Raw genomic sequence first — 19,808 nt, forward strand, 5'->3', positions numbered from 1 at the left:
TGTTTCCTCATGTGTAAAATGAAGGAACTTGCTGGGCCCGGTGGCTCACGCTTGTAATCCCAGCACTTTGGGAGGCTGAGGCGGGCGGATCACGAGGTCAGGAGATCGAGACCACGGTGAAACCCCGTCTCTACTAAAAATACAAAAAATTAGCCGGGAGTGGTGGCGGGCGCCTGTAGTCCCAGCTACTCGGAGAGGCTGAGGCAGGAGAATGGCGTGAACCTGGGAGGCGGAGCTTGCAGTGAGCCGAGACTGAGCCACTGCACTCCAACCTGGGTGAAAAAGCGAGACTCCGTCTCAAAAAAAACAAAAAAAAAAAACAAAAAAAAAATGAAGGAACTTAACCAGGCGCCATGGCTCACACCTATAATCCCAGTACTTTGGGAAGCCAAGGCAGGAGGATTACTTGAGCCCAGGAGTTCGAGACCAACCTGGGCAACACGGCAAGACCCCATCTCTACCAAACAAACAAACAAACAAAAAACCCAAAAACAAAAACAAAAATTAGCTGGGCATGGTGGCATGAGCCTGTAGTACCAGCTACTCAGGAGGCTGAGGTGGGAGGATCACTTGAGCCTGGGAGGCAGAGGTTGCAGTGAACTGAGATCACATCACTGCACTCCAGCCTGGGCGACAGAGCGAGACCCTGTCTCAAAATAAATAAAATAAAATGAAGGAACTTGACAATGACTTCTCAGGGTCCTTCTTGCTGTGCTGGAGGCCGGGGCCTGCCTGTGCCTCTTGGGAGGCCTTTTTCTAAACAAGGGACTAGCAATGAACTGAGGCTGGTGCTGCAGACAGAGACCTGGGTGCCTCCCCCAGCCCTGCCATCTGCCTTCCACTACGGGGCTCAGTCTTCCCTTCCCGGCACCTGTCGGGAGGGGGTACCTATGAGATGCCCTTTTTTTTTTTGAGACGGAGTCTCGCTCTGTCGCCCAGGCTGGAGTGCAGTGGCATGATCTCAGCGCACTGTAACCTCTGTCTCCTGAGTTCAAGCAATTCTTCTGCCTCAGCCTCCCAAGTAGCTGGGATTACAGGTGCCTAGCACCATGCCCAGCACCACACCCAGCTAGTTTTTGTATTTTTAGTAGAGATAGGGTTTCACCATGTTGGCCAGGGTGGTCTCGAACTCCTGACCTCAGGTAATCCAGCCACCTCAGCTTCCGAAAGTGCTGGGATTACAGGCATGAGCCACCGTGCCCAGCCAAGACGCCCTTTTTGATTTGGGCCTGGTGTGGGAGTTGGAATCTGTGGGGATCTCAGAGAGTGGGAGCCGGGTCTGCCTTGGTTTGGGGGCTGAGAAACCTGATGTGAGAACAAGGCTGGTGAAGCCCTGCTGCTTCCTGTCTGTGTGAGCAGCTAGAAAGCAATTCACAAACCTCTATCCCTATTTCTGTCACGCAGCAACTATTTCCTGAGCATCTCCTATGTGGCAGGCCCTGCTCTAGGTGCTGGGAGACATCCGTTTTTTAAAAAAAGATCCGAATCCTGCCCTTGTGAAATTTCCATCCTAGGGAGGAGCAGGGAGACGATAATTACATTAAGTGAATTATCTAGTCTGGTGGCAGTCCACAGGTACCACGGGGAAAAGAGAGCTAGGTAAGGGCCGTGGGGAGTGTGGGGTGGGGGATTTCTCATGTAAATAGTGGGGTCAGACTGAGCCTCGTTGAGACATTTGAACAAAAAAAAAATTGTTTTTGATATTGGACATTTGAGCAAAGAATTGAAGAGGAGAGAACCGTGACAGTGAGGTACTGGCTGGGGTCGGGGGCAGAGTGGTGTAGTGGACTCCTGGGACTGGCAGGGTCCGGGGAGCAAGAGATTGGGGTGGAGGCCATGGGCCATTCACGCAGGGGCTCATAGGCCAGTGAGAACCTTGGGCTTTTACTCTGAAAGATACAGAGAGCACCAGAGAGCTCTGAGCAGAGGAGAATGTGATCTGACGCATAGGTTAAAAGGGTCCCTGGTCGGGCATGGTGGCTCACACCTGTAATCCCAGCACTTTGGGAGGCCGAGGCAGGAGGATCACTTGAGGTCAGGAGTTCGAGACCAGCCTGGCCAACATGATGAAACCCCATCTCTACTAAGAATACAAAAATTAGCCAGACGTGGTGGCTCATGCCTGTAGTCCCAGCTACTCTGGAAGCCGCGGCACAAGAATCATTTGAACCCGGGAGGCGGAGGTTGCAGTAAGCCAAGATCATGCCCCTGCACTCCAGCCTGGGCGACAGAGTGAGACTCTGTCTCAATAAATACATAAATAAATTAATTAATTAATTAAAAAGGGTCCCTGTGCCTTGGAGCAGGGGAGCAGGGAAGCCCGTCAGGAGGCTGCTGCAGTGATCCAGGTGAGTGGGGGGGGTCTGTCATGTGGAGAGAAGAGTGGTACCTGCCTCTTATGTTCCGGAGTGAGGGCACAGCAGGACACAGGCAACCAGGGGCAGCAGCTGCTCCTGCGTTCATTCACCAGGCCTGGCCCCATGGAGGCAAGAAGCATCTAGCGCTGCTTTGCTCCCGAGGGGCCACAGGCAACAGGTGAGGTATATGAGCACGTGGCTGTTGGAAGATCTCAGATTTTCAAGTCCTTTCTACCTCCTAAGGTTCCGGAAAAGCTTGCAGATGTCATGTGCCTTTGCGTGGTGAGTAACACCTCCTTTTGTCATCTGGAAGTTGGAGAGGATGCCTCTGCTGCCTCCCACACAGGCAGCTGGGCTAAGACCTGTAATGCAGATGCTTGAACACTCTGACTTGTCTTATGAGGCATGCAGCAGTGGCATGCAGGATGTACACACCCACCGAATCATCATTGACCAGCACTGGGGACCTTGCTGCCTTTGGATATGTAAAACCTACAGAGGCTGAGCACAGCAGCTTACGCCTGTAATCCTAGCACTTTGGGAGACCGAGGTGGGTGGATCACTTGAACCCAGGAGTTCAAGACCAGCCTGGCCAACATGGTGAAACCCTATCTCTTCTAAAAATACAAAAATTAGCCAGGGGTGGTGGTGCATGCCTGTAATCCCAGCTACTCGGGAGGCTGAGGCAGAAGAATCACTTGAACCCGGTAGGTGGAGGTTGCAGTGAGCCGAGGTTGCAGTGAGCCAAGATTGCACCACTGCACTCCAGCCTGGGTGACAGAGCGAGACTGTCTAAAACAAAACAAAACAAAACAAAACAAAATCTACAGGAAGATTAGCAGTGGGAAGGCAGAACTGTGGTCTGTATGCAGTTGCCATCTCTGTGCTTCTAGTTCTTTGCTTATTAATTAGTAGGACAAAACCTACACTTGGGTAAGCTGCCAGCACGTGCTGATTGGTGCCTCTGTCACAGGCATGTGGTCCAAAAAATAAGACTGGCATCCTAGATTGTCTTATCAGAGAGGGAAAACAGGTTTTCTGTCTTCTCATTAAAACTGTGACTTTATTATAAACAATCTAATATAAACAATGTAGTTTAAAAGAATTAAATAGGCTGGACATGGTGGCTCACACCTGTAATCCCAACGCTTTGGGAGGCCAAGGTGGGGAGATCACTTGAGCCTAGGATTTTGAGGTTAGCCTGGGCAACAAGGTGACCCCAACCGTGTGCTCCAGCATGGGCCTGGGGCCCTGGCCTTGCCAATCTCACCTGTTCACAGTGGTTGATGTCAGGAATAGGCACATGACCCAAGCCAGACCAAGGAAGGACAGGCCTGGGAGTTTTGTTGGAGTTACAGGGAAAGTGGCAGGGGCTGGGGATGTGCCCCCCTGGGGTGATACTAAGCTGGTGTTTCTGGTGGCCGTCCTACTCCCATGAGCAGGTTCTGCCTGAGAATGTAGCCAGCCCGGAGGACAGCAGATAGAGTAAGAGTCTGACTCCCAGTGACATCGTTTGGGCCTCATGTCTGAAGCTCGTGCACTCTAGACTTGGTAGTAATTTAATTTAGATCATCTATAAGGGAAAGAGACTCCTCTAACACAGATATCTGCCGCCTCCCGGTGAAAGTTTCATGAGCAGCTGCATGGAGAATACTTCACTTGCTGCAACACTGCAGAAAAATAAGGCAAGTCCACAGAGGGCAACAAATGACAGTGAAGGGTTAAACAGGGAAAACTAAGAATCCAGAGAACCCAATTTCCCACCTCTTCGTCAGACTCCTTTATAAGCATAAGAAATCTGGAGCAATTTACACCAGACATAAGTGCTGCTTCTCACACATGAACACAATCATAACTTGCTCCTTCTTTTTTTTTTTTTTTTTTAATTTTCTTTTGAGACAGTCTCATTCTGTCTCATACAGGCTGGAGTGCAGTGGTGCAATCTTGGCTCACTGCAACCTCCGCTGCCGCCCACCACCCCCAGGGTTCAAGTGATTCTCGTGCCTCAGCCTCCCAAGTAGCTGGGACCACAAGTGCGCGTGACCACACCTGGCCAATTTTTTGTATTTTTAGTAGAGATGAGGTTTTGCCATGTTGGCCAGGCTGGTCTCAAACTCTTGGCCTCAAGTGATCCACCCAGCTCGGCCTCCCAAAGTACTGGGATTACAGGCGTGAGCCACCGTGCCCAGCCTCATCATTATTTAAGAAAAAAAATTTAAAAATAAAAAAAATAGCTGGGCATGGTGGCATGTGCCTGTGATCCCAGCTACTTGGGATGCTGAAGTGGGAGGATCATGTGAGCCTGGGAGGACAAGGCTGCAGTGAGCTGTGATCATGCTACTGCACTTCAGCCTGGATGACAGAACGAGACCCTGTCTCAAAAAAAAAAAAAAAAAGAAAGAAAAAAGAAACAGAAACTGTGTGTCTAGAGCAAACTTAAATATTTAGATATATAAACAAATAAATAAATAAATAAATAAAATACTTGGGTATACTCCTTGCTAATGCTTAATGGTCAGCAATTCTAATTTAAGCAGAGTCTTCTCCCCCAGCCTTTTTTTCTTCTAGTTCCAGAATATAGAGTTTTGTTACTTTTCTTATTATTATAAAGGTAATACATGAAATATAATGGCTGATTAAAATTATTTACTTTTTAAAATTAAAACTACAATGCCAAATTTTCAGGCCCGGCACAGCGGGTCACGCCTGTAATCCCAGCACTTTGGGAGGTCATGATGAGAGGATCGCTTGGGGCCCAGAGTTCGAGATCAGTCTGGGCAACATGGCAAAACTCATTCTCTACAAAAAATACAAAAATTAGCTGCATGTGGTGGCACAGAACTTTAGTCCCAGCTACTCAGGTGGCTGAGATGGGAGGATCACCTGAGTCCAGGGAAATCAAGGTTGCAGTGAGCCATGATTGTGCCACTGCACTTCAGCCTGGATGACAGAGTGAGACCCTGTCTCAATAATAATAATAATAGCCGGGCGCGGTGGCTCACGCTTGTAATCCCAGCACTTTGGGAGGCCGAGGCGGGCGGATCACGAGGTCAGGAGATCGAGACCACGGTGAAACCCTGTCTCTACTAAAAATACAAAAAATTAGCCGGGCGTGGTGGCGGGCGCCTGTAGTCCCAGCTACTCGGAGAGGCTGAGGCAGGAGAATGGCGTGAACCCGGGAGGCGGAGCTTGCAGTGAGCCGAGATTGCGCCACTGCACTCCAGCCTGGGCAACAGAGCGAGACTCCGTCTCGGAAAAAAAAAAAAAAAAAATAATAATAATAATAATGTGAGACCTTGTCTTAAAAATAATAATAATAATGCCAAATTTTTCTTTCTAGACGTTGGGTAAACATGCCTTGTTAAAAGGCTCTAGATCTCTATCCTCAAGTTACAAGCCACTTAGCCCTAAGAAGTTTCCCCTTCAAAAGCAGGTTTCACAGATGTCACGATTTGGGTATTTTAATTTCACGATTCTTTCCTGTGGAAAAAAAATATATATATATATATATTCATATTCACAGTTATATATAACTACAGCTCTATACATCTTCTTTCCTAGTTTTCTTCCAAAGGTATTTCCCAAAGATTTTATTTAAGAGCTCTCTTCTGTTCCTCTGCTTGAAAGAAAAAAAAAGGGCTGGAGGCGCGGTTTCGCCATGTTGGCCACGCTGCTCTCCAGCTCCTGACCTCGAGTGGTCTGCCCGCCTCAGCCTCCCGAGGTGCTGGGACTGCAGACGGAGTCTCGCTCACTCGGTGCTCCGTGTTCCCCGGGCTGGAGTGCGGTGGCGCGGTCTTGGCTCGCTGCAGCCTCCGCCTCCCAGCCGCCTGCCTTGGCCTCCCAGGGTGCTGGGATTGCAGCCTCTGCCCGGCCGCCCCGTCTGGGAGGTGAGGAGCGCCTCTGCCCGGCCGCTCCATCTGGGAAGAAGTGAGGAGCGCCTCTGCCCGGCCGTCCCGTCTGGGAAGAAGTGAGGAGCGTCTCTGCCCAGCCGCCCCATCTGGGAAATGAGGAGCACCTCTGCCCGGCCACCCATCGTCTGGGATGTGAGGAGCGCCTCTGCCCGGCCGCCCCGTCTGGGACGTGGGGAGCGCCTCTGCCCCGCCGCCCAGTCTGGGAAGTGAGGAGCACCTCTGCCCGGCTGCCCCGTCTGGGAAGTGAGGATCGCCTCTGCCCCGCCACCCTGTCTGGGAAGTGGGGAGCACCTCTGCCCAGCCACCCCGTCTGGGAGGTCTACCACGGAGGCCAGACGCAATGTGGGGGCTGGATGTGGTGGCTCACGCCTGTAGTCCCGGCACTCTAGGAGGTCGAGGAGGGTTGATCACTTGAGGCTAGGAGTTCGAGACCAGCCTGACCAACATGGCGAAACATATGAAAAATATAACAGACAAACCAACCAACCAACCCAGCAACAAAAAAACAGGTCTACTCTGGAGTCATACTCTAATTTTTTCTATTTTCCTCCCTTTCTGATCCTTTATCCCACTTTCTTTTTCTTCCTCTTCCTTCTCCCTCTTCTTTGTCAAATAGAGGATTGAGTTATTATCATTGATCCATACAAAGTCCCTCTCTCATTTATTTTCTTTAATTCCTACCCCCCATTTCTATTCCCGGTCTTCCCATGTGCAACCTTCCTAATATGTTTGATACGCATCTTTTTGTTTGTATGTATTTTTAGAAAATGTTTATTGTTTCGTGTGCAAAAAAAATTAATAAAAAAAAAAAAGAAAGAAAAAAAGCCAGGTGCATTGGCTCATGCCTGTAATCCCAGCACTTTGGGAGGCTGAGGTGGGTGACTTGAGGTCAGGAGTTTGAGACCAGCCTGACCAACATGGTGAAACCCCGTCTCTACTAAAAATACACAATTAGCCAGGTGTGATGGTGCATGCCTGTAATCCCAGTTACTTGGGAGGCTGAGGCAGGAGAATCGCTTGAACCTGGGAGATGGAGGTTGCAGTGAGCTGAGATTTCGCCATTGCACTCCAACCTGGGCAACAAGAGCAAAACTTCGTCTCAAAGAAAAAGAAAAAAAAAAAAAAGAGCTCTCTTCCTCCTTTCCATGAGGCAAATGAAAACACAGCTTGTAATGAGGCCCCTTACTTGTCTTTAAACGCCTCTCCACCCAATTTCTAGCTAGTCAGTTCTTCAAAAGTTAAACACAGGCCAAGTGGGGTGGCTCATGCTTGTAATCCCAGCACTTTGGAAGGCTGAGGTGAGAGGATCACCTAAGCACAGGAGTTCAAGACCAGCCCGGGTAAAACAGCGAGACCCTCGTCTCTACAAAAAAATTTAAAAAATTAGCCAGGCTTGATGGCATGCACCTGTAGTCCCAGCTACTCAGGAGACTGACATGGGAGGACTCCTTGAGGCTGCAGTGAGTCATGATTGTGCCACTGCACTCCAGCCTGGGTGACGGAGTGAGATCCTGTCTCTAAAATATGTTTAAAAAGTTAAACATAGTTGGCCGGGCACGGTGGCTCACGCCTGTAACCCCAGCACTTTGGGAGGCCGAGGCGGGCGGATCACGAAGTCAGGAGATCGAGACCATCCTGGCTAACACGGTGAAATCCCGTCTCTACTAAAAATACAAAAAATTAGCCAGGCGTAGTGGCAGGCGCCTTTAGTCCCAGCTACTTGGGAGGCTGAGGCAGGAGAATGGTGTAAACCCAGGAGGCGGAGATTGCAGTGAGCCGAGATCGCACCACTGCACTCCAGCCTGGGCAACAGAGCGAGACTCTGTCTCAAAAAAAAATTAAACATAGTTTACTTCCTGAACTCCCCCTTTTTCACAGAGCTTGGATTTTTTTTTTTTTTTAATTTCTATTCACTGAAATTCTACTATGTGGCCCCTGGGAACAACAGCATGGACAGGCAAGACTTTAAGCCAGACATTTGAACAAGTTCTTTCAATGCTACTGGTAGGAAATAAAACAATCCAAGGCTGGGTGCGGTGGCTCACACCTGTAATCCCAGCCCTTTGGGAGGCTGAGGAAGGCAAGTATCTTGAGGCTAGGAGTTCGTGACCAGCCTGGCCAACATGGGGAAACCCTGTCTTTACTGAAAATATAAAAATTAGCTGGGCATGGTGGCTCATGCCTGTAATCCCAGCTACTCAGGAGGCTGAGGCAGGAGAATCGCTTGAACCCGGGAGGCAGAGGTTGCAGTGAGCCGGGATTGTGCCACTGCACTCCAGCCTGGGTGACAGAGCCAGACTCTGTCTCAAAGAAAAAAAGAAAATATAGAAACGCCCAAGGCAATAATTTTATGTTCTCCCAAACTTACTCCTCAGTTAACAGCTGCATTGCACTGATTTTCAAACTTTTGTGACTGTGATTCACAGTAAGAAGTACACATATCTGTATAAATATCTAAAATAAATGTTTCACCAAACACTACTTACCTTTACTACATGGGTAAAGGTAGTAATGTTTTCAGTTCTGTTCATTCTATTTCATTTTTGTTAATGCTACTAGGCTGAACCATTTGAAATACATCTGTGTAGTCAAAACTGTCAAATATGGGCAATTTCATATGGTTCAACCTATTTGTGACACTAATTTTACAATCCACTTCCTTAATGGAATGCATCTCATAGATTAAAAAATATTGCTAAGTGGGCATATTTCCAGTTAATGTTATTTTTAAAACTAAAACAGGATTGAATTTGTATTTGTTTTTGTTTTTCATTTAATATGGCGCAGACATCTTTCCACACTGGTATCTTAAGCTCCACCTCACTGTTTTCTGTTTCTTTGAGACAGGGTCTAACTCTGTCATGAAAGCTACAGTGCAGTGGCATGATCACGGCTCACTGAAGCCTCGTCCTCCTGGGCTCCCACCTCAGCCTCCTAGGTAGCTGGGACTACAGATGTGCACCACCACAGTGCACCATCACATCTAATTTTTTTTTTTTTTTTTGAGACAGACTCTTTTGCCCAGGCTGGAGTGCAGTGGCACAATATCAGCTCATTGCAACCTTCGCCTCCTGGGTTCAAGTGAGCCCGTCTGGCTAATTTTTGTATTTTTTGTAGAGATGGGAGTCTCCCTAAGTTGGCCAGGCTGGTCTTGAACTCCTGGGCTCAAGCAATCCACTCACCTCTGCCTTCCAAAGTGCTGGGATTAGACATGAGCCACTGCGCCTGGCCCACTTCACTGTTTTAAGGGCTTCATGAATCCACATGCACCTACCCCGGCTCAGGTAGCCTGCCCTCACTGGAGGCACTTAGGTTTTTTCCAATTTCTCGCTGTTCCAAAGCATGCCACAGTGAACTTCGTTGTCATAAATGTTCCTGTGCAGTGCCAGAATGTCTGTGGTGCAGGCTCCTAGAAGCAGGATGGCAGGCTCCTACCTGTAGACATTTCTTTTTTTTTTTTTTTTTTGAGACGGAATCTTACTCTGTCGCCCAGGCTGGAGTGCAGTGGCACAATCTCAGCTCACTGCAACCTCCGCCTCCTCGGTTCAAGCAATTCTCTGCCTCAGCCTCCCGAGTAGCTGGGATTACAGGTGCTGCCACCACGCCCAGCTAATTTTTTGTATTCTTAGTAGAGACGGGGTTTCACCATGTTGGCCAGGCTGGTCTTGAACTCCTGACCTCGTGATCCACCCGCCTCGGCCTCCCAAAGTGCTGAGATTACAGGCGTGAGCCATGGCGCCCGGCCAGCATTTCCCATTTTGATCTTAGCTGTGTTTCAAAGCCTCTGGGTAGGCGCTATGCTCACTTTCTTCCTTTGTGTGTGTCTGATGGAGGGTAAATGGTGCTGACCGAAGGGTCCCACTCAGGCAGCCTATCTGTTCAGCCCTCCTCTGACCACAAGCCCCTTTCTGCAAGATGGGAAGCTCCAGCTTCTTCCAGACCTCTCTCTAGGCAAACTTCATGGAGGCATGAAGACATTGTGCTTTACCATTTACTAGACCTGAGTTTGAATCGCACTCATGCTCCTGAAACACTCGAGATTCCATTATCATAGCTACGAAAAGAATAAAAACCTCTCAGGGTTGCAGGGAGGATGAAGCTGAACACGTGGAGTGCGTTGCAAACAGTTACACAGGAGTTAGCCATTGTCTTCAGCTGGTGCTGGCAGCTCTTTCCCAAGCATGAAAGAGGCTCTTCCGTGCTATCTATTCATACTTACTCTGCAGCCGGCTGGGGCCTGAATTAAGACAATAAGGCTCTCTCCTGAGTTTACAAAAGGTCTTGGTCCTTGACCTATTTCCTCACTTCTTCTGGACTTCTCGAGCGCTAAGGTAAAGAATGAAACTCTTGGACAAAGCCATTCATTCAACAACAAATATTTATTGAGCACCTACTACATGCCAGCCACCGTGCTAAGCACCATCTGGGCCTCAGTTTTTCCATCCGCAAAAGTAGGAACTGTGCTTCTCAACAGGGAAACGCTGGGCCTCTGGGTGGGGGCAGCCTTTGGGGCGGGACTACAATTCCGTCATTGGAACCCAGGGACGCCCCGCATGTTTCCGAACGGCCTCCAGGGGGCACCGCCGCCCTGAATTGAGAGCCGCCGGAGCTGGGTAGGGGGAGGCCCAACTTTCTGCTCTGTCAGAGGACGATGCCGAGGGCCCAGATTAGCAGGATTTGGACCGTGTTGCTGGGAACAGGGGCCTACACTGGCCCCAGGATGAGTTCGTCCGTACCTGGCGGCCCTGGGTTCTGACTCTCAGGTCAGACGCAGCAAGATGCAACTCAGGAACTTCAAGGTTTCCGCTCCAGCCGAGAGCCCCGGTCCGGCAGGGGAAAGGGTGAGGGAGTCGCCCTTGCTCCCCCAGCCTCAGCCCTTGGGAGGCGCAGCGTCAGGGCGGGCGGCAGCACAGAAACCCCCTGCGCCGCTAGAGGGACCCTCGCAGTAGCGGCGCGGGCGACCTCGCGGTCACGTGTGGTGAGGGCGGGACCAAACGAGCGTCCGGCCAATCGGCTGTGCCGTCGGCGAGCGTGATAGCCAATAGGAACCGGGAGCGGGGTCCCGGGACTGGGAAGAAACGGCGGCCGGGAGGGGGCTCCACGGACCATGGGGCTCCTGACCATTCTGAAGAAGATGAAGCAGAAAGAGCGGGAGCTGCGACTGCTCATGCTGTATCCTCCCGGACGCCGGAGCCACAGGGGTAGCGGGGCCCCGCCGGGCGGGCGGTGCCGGGCGCCCCCTGTCGGGAGCGGAACACGGCGGCCGGGGCGTCCCAACTGCCCCTGGCGTCACCACGCGGGCCCCACCAATCGCCCCGGCTGGCTGGGAGGAGCCGCACCCCTGGCCTGGGGCAGGGGCCAGCTCCGAGGGCCGCAGAAGCGGGCCTGCAGGCGCACTGGCGGGGTCGGGCGGCCCGAGTGTCAGGGGTGATGGGTCCCGGAGATGACTCGGACGCCACCACCCGGCGGCCTGGCCCAAGCGTGGGGCCGCTGCCCTCCCGGCCCTGATCTCCTCCCCCGGGCCCGAGGGTTCCAGGCCCCGGCCCCGCCCTCGAGCTCCGAATCCCGGGGGCGTGCGGGGTGGCGGGTGGCGGGTGGCGGATGTGGGCTCCGCGGATCCTTTCGAGCGTGGATCCAACAGTCCGTCTCTTTGGTGGTACGCGGCCCGTGGTTGTCCCTGCGACTGAGGAGGTGTGTGTGGGCCCGAGTGCCCCGTGCGCCCTGTGCGCTGAGTCCAGTTAGGCGCCCGCACCTGTTCCCCCTGCTCTGTGCTAGGCCCCGCGGGGGAATGGCAGGGGAGATAAGACGCTTACGTGCACATATAACTTAATAATCACATCATGACTTTTATTTTTTGAGACAGGGTCTTGCTCTGTTGCCCTGGCTGGAGTGCAGTGGCGCAATCAAGGCTCACTGCAGCCTCCAGCTTCTAGGCTCCATTGGTCCTCCTGCCTCAGCCTCCCAAAACTCTGGGAATATAGGCATGAGCCACGGAGTCCAGCCCATGTCTGTTTTATTTTATTTTATTTTATTTGAGACGGAGTTTCGTTCTTGTTGCCCAGGCTGGAGTGCAGTGGCGCAATCTCAGCTCACTGCAACCTCCGCCTCCCAGGTTCAAGCTATTCCCCTGCCTCAGCCTTCCAAGTAGCTGGGATTACAGGTGCCCGCCACCACACCCGGCCATTTTTTTTTTATATTTTTAGTAGAGACGGGGTTTCACCTGTTGGTCAGGCTGGTCTCGAATTCCTGACCTCAAGTGATCCACCGGCCTTGGCCTCCCAAAGTGTTGGGATTACAGGCGTGAGCCACCGTGCCCGGCCCCATGTCTGTTTTAAAGAGCTCTGAGAAAAGCATACAGTTCACTCATTTGATAAATATTGAGTGCCTAATATGTGCTAGACACTGTCCTAGGGGCCAGGGTAATAAAACAAAAAAATCTTACCTTCATGGAAATTCTGTAATGCGGGGGAGTAGAAAGATGGTAGCACAGGAAGTAAGTAAAATATGTAATAGAGGCTGGGTGCAGTGGCACACACGTGTAAGCCTAGCACTTTGGGAGGCTGAGGTGGGAGGCTCGCTTGAGCCCAGGTGTTTGAGACCAGCCTGGACAACATAGTGAGACCCCGTCTCTATTTATACATATATATATTCTCCATACATCTATATATATATGGGTCATGCTTTGGACCATGCTTCTGGGGAACAGGGCCTTATACTGCTCCAGGATGAACTCCCACTACATATATATGTATGGAGAATAATGCAATTTAGGGTGGTCAAAGAAGGCCACTGTATGATGGCAGGGCGCAGCGGCTCATGCCTGTAATCCCAGCACTTTGAAAGGCTGAGGCGGATGGATCACCTGAAGTCAGGAGTTTGAGACCAGCCTGGCCAACATGGTAAAATCCCGTCTCTACTGAAAATACAAAAATTAGCTGTTTGTGGTGGTGGACACCTTTAATCCCAGCTATCCGGGAGGCTGAGGCAAGAGAATTGCTAGAACCTGGGAGGCGGAGATTGCAGTGAGCTGAGATCGTGCCATTGCACTCCAGCCTGGGTGACGAGTGAAACTCTGTCTCAAAAAAAAAAAAAAAGTGACAATTGAGTACATGAGGGAGGTGAGGGTTGAATCATACAGCAATTGGGGGGGAAACTTTAAAGCAATGGGAACAGCAAGTCAGAGGCCCTGGGAGGACTAACTGGCGTGTTCAGAGGACTGGCGAGGAAGGCAGTATGGCTGGAGTGGGGAGGAGCATTGACTGGGAACCACCTCACCTAGGGCCTTTTGGTTTTTAGTTTTCCCTTTCAGTGAGAAGTGCAGTGGAGAGAAGGAATTGGAGACCAGTTAGGCCACTGCAGTGATGCAGGCGAGATAGGATGGTGGCTTGGACCAGGATGGAAGTAGTGAGGTCATGGAAGTTTCTGGCCTGAGCAATTAGAAGGGTGAGGAGCCATTTGCTGAGATGGAGAGGACTGGGGGAGGAGCAGGTTCAGGGTGGAGATGAGAACCCTGTGTGTGCCTGTGTGTCCCATTGACATGCCTCTGAGACAGCCCGAAGTGTCAGGTAGGCAGCTGGATGCAGGCACTGAGGTCCAGTGTGTGGGAGGTACACATTTGGGTGTTATCAGGATAGAGATGGTATTTGAAGCTGTGATCCTGAATGAGGTCACCCAGGGATGAGCGTGGCCAGAGATAAGAGAACCCGGTTGTACCAGGATGAAGTCAGGTGAGGAGGAGAACCAGGTGAAGGTGTGTCCCAGTGCAAGGGCAGCACATGTGCTGGGGAGGAGGGTGAGCCACTCCATCAGGTGCTGAGTGGGGAACAGAAGATGACTGAGCACTGTCCCAGCACTAGAGGGCCACAGGGAGGTCTTTGGGGACCGACCTTGGTAAGAGCAGTTCTGGCCACAGCAGCAGCAAAAGCCTGATGGGAGTGTGTACTTGAAAGTGCAAGAAGGCAGAAATGGGGGTGAGCACAAACAACTATTTTGAGATTTCCTGTAAAAGGAAAGATACAAATGAATAACTAGATGGGGCAGAGAGATCAAGGGCTTTGTTTGTTCTTTTTTTTTTTTTTTTTTTTTTTTAATGAGACGGGGTCTCGCTGAGTCGCCCAGGCTGGAGTACAGTGGTGTGATCTCGGCTCATTGCAACCTCTGCCTCCCGGGTTCAAGCAATTCTCCTGTCTCAGCCTCCCGAGTAGCTGGGACTATAGGCGCCTGCCACCACACCTGGCTAATTTTTGTAGTTTTAGTAGAGATGAGGTTTCACCTTGTTGGTCAGGCTGGTCTCGAACTCCTGACCTCAGGTGATCCACCCACCTCGGCCTCCCAAAGTGCTGGGATTACAGGTGTGAGCCACCGCGCCTGGCCTATTTGCTCTTTTTAAGGTGGGAGAAAGAATGGCACGCTCATCAGCCAGTGGGGATGATTGAGAGGGGAAGGAAACATGGATGATGGCTTGGGGGCAGGGGGTCATCAGCGGCCAGGTTCCAGGGGCTAAGGCTGGGCCTCAGGGGAAGTGCCCTCTTCACCCCTTTCCTGGGCCTGGGTCATTCGCCCCAGCTCCGATGAGCAGGGAAAGGTGGTCGAGTCCAGGACCTGCCCACCCCACCATGCTCAACTGAGCTTCAGTGTTGGGAGGATAGAGGAGGGTGGTTCCCTCCACAGGTAAGCACACCCATTAATTTGCACTGTGCAGTAGCAGGTCTGGAATATTCCAGAAACAAATGAGGGTGGCTGCCTCCAGATATTTGTTCTTACCTTAGTTCTTCAAAAAGCTTGCTCCTTGTATTTTGGGTCTCAGCTCCAGACACCTCAGAGAAGCCTTCCCCAGCACCCGAGCTGAAAGAGCCTCCTCTGATGGCCCTCTTGGAAAGCCTCTCTGTTGTATTGATGGTGCTAGCCAGGATCTGGCAAGGCCTTCTTTTCTCATTTGTTTGTACTTTATTGACTGTCTTCCCACCAGAGTGTAAGCTTCCTAAGGGCAGGGCTTTGTCCTCTAGCACCCAGAAGAGGGTCTGGCACATAGTAGGTGTTCAACAAATTAAGGAGCTTTTGGTCAGTAGAGATGATATTTATAATTTGATACTTTCATATTAATTGTGGGCCGATTATGGTCAGGCATGTGCTCAACTCAGTTTGATACATGGTGGGAAATAATGAGTCCCCTAAGGGGCTCTGCGACGATATCACCACCTGGCAGAGAACAGGGACTTCTCCTTAACCTGCTGTGCCCCAGTGGCCTGGACAATGCTGGAAAGACAACCATCCTGAAGAAGTTCAATGGGGAGGACATCGACACCATCTCCCCAACGCTGGGCTTCAACATTAAGACCCTGGAGCACCGAGGGTGAGCAGGGGCCCTGTGGGTAGGCCAGCCCAGAGCAGGGCAGGGAAGGTGGGAGAGGGGCCCAGCTGACCCTCCTGTCATCCGCTCCTTGCCCAGATTCAAGCTGAACATCTGGGATGTGGGTGGCCAGAAGTCCCTGCGGTCCTACTGGCGGAACTACTTTGAGAGCACCGATGGCCTCATCTGGGTAGTGGACAGCGCGGACCGCCAGCGCATGCAGGACTGCCAGCGGGAGCTCCAGAGCCTGCTGGTGGAGGAGGTGGGCAGTTCCTACCCTTTGTGTACATGTATGGACGTGTGGCCGCCTTCTCAGCCGATGCCCAGAGGGGCCCATGGCCCCAGAGGGAAACTAGAGGCAGGATCCCTTCCTTCACTGGGCCCCCACCATGGGAGGCCCATGGTGCCTGAGGCAGGACACATGCTGTGGACTGAGATTGAGTTAACGTCCCTGTGGTGTTACTACGTCACTACCCTGAGCATCGGTTTCTGTGCCTTGAAATGGTGATGATGACACCCACATCACTGGGCTTTAGGGAGGATGACCCAAGGCCAGTATGAAGCTTCGAGAGGCCGTGGAGCCTGTCTCAAGAGTCTGACTCTTGGCTGTGTGACCTCAGCCGGGGCTCCTGGCACGCACCTGTAATCATAGCTACTCTGGAGGCTCAGACAGGAGGATCAGTTGAGCCTAGGAGGTCGAGGCTGCAGTGAGCTGTGATCGTGCCACTGCACTCCAGCCTCCTGGGCAACAGAGCGAGACCCTGTCTCAAAAAAAAAAAAAAAAAAAAGGAAGGGGCCGTGCGCAGTGGCTCACGCCTGTAATCCCAGCACTTTGGGAGGCCGAGGCGGGCGGATCACAAGGTCAGGAGATCAAGACCATCCTGGCTAACACAGTGAAACCCCGTGTCTACTAAAAATACAAAAAATTAGCCAGGCATGGTGGCGGGCGCCTGTAGTCCCAGCTACTCAGGAGGCTGAGGCAGGAGAATGGCGTGAACCTGGGGGGCAGAGCTTGCAGTGAGCCAAGATTGTGCCACTGCACTCCAGCCTGGGCAACAGAGTGAGACTCCGTCTCAAAAAAAAAAAAAAAAAAGGACACTTGCAAAGATAGTACAGAGGTCAGAAGTCCCCCATATACCCTTTACCTTGCTTCCCCACCTTACCTAACCATGGCCTGTCCAAACTAATAAATCAACACTGGTGAATTACTATTATCTTAATTACAGATTTTATTTGAATTTCACCAGTTTTTCCACTCATATACTTTTTGTGTTCCAATGTTTGATTCAGGCTACAACATTGTATTTAGTTGAAAATGAGGACACTTGCAAGAGTGAAAGGGGGGATTCTGCAGGCGGAGTGGGGATTGTCCTGGGCACACCGCACACATCTCCTATGTGGGTGGAGCAGGTCAAACCAGATCAGGGCCGTCAGATGCTGGTCAAGGCAGGTCAAGGCCCAAGGGTTAGACCCGTCCACCCACATCTCTCCCAATCACAGACACATATGTGGAAACAACTAGAATCAGAGGTGGACAGTGAGGCCTGTCGGGAGTGGAACGGTTAAAGGGCTGTGTGAACCCAGAAGAGGGAGAGGTCACATCCTCTGTGCATGTCTGGTCATCAGATTGGAGCAGTCTAGAACCACAGAGAGCTCAGGGATCATCTTATCCAACACCCCTCCCTGTTTATGGAAGAGGAAGCTGGAGCACGGGTACAGTGGTGTCCCCTGGGTGGTGGTTGGCTGGAACCAGAACCCTGGCCCAGGGCTGCTCCACCCATGTGGGCCAGCCTTGATGGCTATGTCCACAAACTCACTCCTGGGCCTCTCCCACCACCACGGGGCCTCACCTTGATCTTCCAGGTCGATCCTTCACCCCAGATGCTCTGGGCCATTAGAGGAGGGGTCAGGCTGTCCTCTGAGTCCCCACCCCATCCCTCTATCTTCTCTCCCCCAGCGCCTGGCCGGAGCAACCCTCCTCATCTTTGCTAACAAGCAGGACCTGCCTGGAGCACTGTCCTCTAACGCCATCCGCGAGGTGAGTCCAGGCCCCGCGACAGGCTCACTGAGGGAAAGGGGCACACATTTATTTATTTTAAAAGCATTTATTAAAAATAACCAAAAAGGCTGGGTGCAGTGGCTCACGCCTGTAATACCAGCACTTTGGGAGGCCAAGGCGAGTGGATCACCTGAGGTCAGGAGTTCGAGACCAGCCTGACCAACATGATGAAACCCCGTCTGTACTAAAAATACAAAAATTAGCCAGGTGCAGTGGCGTGCGCCTGTAATCCCAGCTACTCAGGAGAGCTGAGACAGGAGAATCACTTGAACCCAGGAGGTGGAGGTTGCAGCGAGCCAAGATCGTGCCATTGTACTCCAGCCTGTGGGAAAAGAGTGAGACTTCGTCTCAAAAAAAAAAAAAAAGTAAAATAATAATAAGAAAAGCATTTATTAGCCCCTGCTAGGTGGCAGGACCTATGCAGGGCACTGGGGATCCAGTGATTAATAAGGCATGGGGTGGCCCACAGCCTGGGGAAGGCAGAGCTGTGCATGTGTTGTTCACAGGCTAACAGTAGCCAGCACATAGTCAGTGCTTTCAGTATGCTCTGCTCCTTGCGTGGATTAACTCATTTCATTCTCACAACAACCTCATGAGGTGAGAACTATTATTTTACAGATGGTGAAGCAGGCTCACAGAGGTTAGGTAACTTGTCCCAGGTCACACAGCCACTAAATAGACAGGAAGCCTGTCTGACCCCAGAGCCCACATTTTAACCATGATTCTAGTGCTTAAGCACCACAGTGAGAAAGAGCAGGGTTAAAATCTTGGCTCTGCCGCTTATGAGCTATATTCCCCTAGGCAGGTTGCTTAACCTTTCTGAACTGTGGTTTCCTCCTTGGTGAAATGGTCAACACAGTCCCTGGCTCATGAGGGCTTGAGGAGAATGAGTGAGAGAGGATGTGTGGGGCTCTTAGCATGATGCCTGGATCCTGGTGGCTGCTCAGGAGCCCATGCTGCATTTACATCACTAAGGGGCAGCACTGGCGTGGTACTGGACAGAGCCCAGGTGCCCCTGGGGGCTGACAAACTCTCCCTGGGACCGGTGGGGCTTCCTGGATGGGATGACCTGGAGCAGGGCCTTGAGGGAGGCATGGAGTTCCTCTGGGCTGGGGAGGGAAGGGGCTGACGGCAGGCAGGGTCTGCAGTCACTGGCCACCACCATCAGCACCTTTGTCCTCCCAGGCCCTGGAGCTGGACTCCATCCGTAGCCACCACTGGTGCATCCAGGGCTGCAGCGCTGTCACTGGGGAGAACCTGCTGCCGGGCATCGACTGGCTCCTGGATGACATTTCCAGCCGCATCTTCACAGCTGACTGAACCACTCCAGATGCCCCCCACCTAGCAGTCCAGGTCCCCCAACCTTCACTAAATAAACACTACCCATGGGGGATGGGAGTCAGCCAGCCAAACTAACACTCCCCCTCCTCCACCCCAACCTGCTGCTGCTACTGCTGCCCGCTGCTGCTCTGCGGCCACCCGGCTCCCGTGGCGGGAGGGCTGTGCCCTGGCTGTCTCTCTGGCTCCTGACCTGGCCTTTGGCTACCATACCAAGAAGAGAGGGCTAGGCGGGGAGGAGCTGCCACTGCTGCTACCGAGGCTGTGGGCCTCATCCTTCACTCAGCTGTGAAATAAACCGCTCCTTGCCCTGATTCCTGGCTGAGTCATTTGTTGATTCAACAGCATTAGAGACCACCTGGGACCCACAATCCAGCAGGGGACAGAAAGGAACAGATCATTGCAGTCGATGGTGAACTGTGGCTATGTCAAAGGGATGCAGAAAAAGTTAGAAGCATGGGACATGGTGCAACTGACTCCATCTGGAGGAGTCAAGGCAGGCTTCCTAACGGAGGTCACATTAAAGCTGGGAGTAAAGCGTGAGTAGTTTTTTAGGTAGAAGAAGGGGAAGACAGTTCACCAGGGGAACTCCAACTCTCATAGGTATGAATTAGAAAAACGGACACAGCTCCAGACCAGGGCTCCAACTTTTTGCATGGAACATGGGCTGAAATTCAGCTCCCAATTCTCTGTTGCAGCCGGGAACCCATGTGCAGTGGACAACGTGAACAGCTATACAAGGCCAGCACAGGTTCAGGCAGAGGGGATCACAGGACAGGCATGAAGAGCAAGGG

At 51.8% G+C, this 19,808-nt stretch overlaps 1 protein-coding gene across 2 annotated transcripts; it reads left to right on the forward strand.

Moving 5' to 3' along the window:
- Window positions 1-10,759: 10,759 nt before the first annotated feature.
- On the forward strand, window positions 10,760-19,328 carry ARL2 (ADP ribosylation factor like GTPase 2). 2 transcript variants are annotated; one of them, XM_003274175.4, is made up of 5 exons: window positions 10,847-11,440; window positions 15,510-15,620; window positions 15,717-15,879; window positions 17,575-17,655; window positions 18,862-19,328. In XM_003274175.4, the coding sequence occupies exons 1-5, from the start codon at window positions 11,376-11,378 to the stop codon at window positions 18,994-18,996; spliced, it is 555 nt and encodes a 184-aa protein (XP_003274223.2). In that variant the 5' UTR covers window positions 10,847-11,375; the 3' UTR covers window positions 18,997-19,328. The 2 variants fall into 2 exon arrangements, with proteins under 2 accessions (XP_030667013.1, XP_003274223.2); XM_030811153.1 differs by lacking the exons at window positions 17,575-17,655; window positions 18,862-19,328 and having other exon boundaries at window positions 10,760-11,440; window positions 15,717-16,225.
- The last annotated feature ends 480 nt before the right edge of the window (window positions 19,329-19,808 follow it).

The sequence above is a fragment of the Nomascus leucogenys genome, chromosome 4, assembly GCF_006542625.1.
Source record: "Nomascus leucogenys isolate Asia chromosome 4, Asia_NLE_v1, whole genome shotgun sequence".
NCBI classification, from domain to species: Eukaryota; Metazoa; Chordata; class Mammalia; order Primates; family Hylobatidae; genus Nomascus; species Nomascus leucogenys.

Coding starts and splice junctions, on each gene's coding strand:
- ARL2 (XM_030811153.1), top strand. CDS start 11,376: ATGGGGCTCCTGACCATTCTGAAGAAGATGAAGCAGAAAGAGCGGGAG. Junction 11,441..15,509: donor GAGCTGCGACTGCTCATGCT/GTATCCTCCCGG, acceptor GCTGTGCCCCAG/TGGCCTGGACAATGCTGGAA. Junction 15,621..15,716: donor AAGACCCTGGAGCACCGAGG/GTGAGCAGGGGC, acceptor CTCCTTGCCCAG/ATTCAAGCTGAACATCTGGG.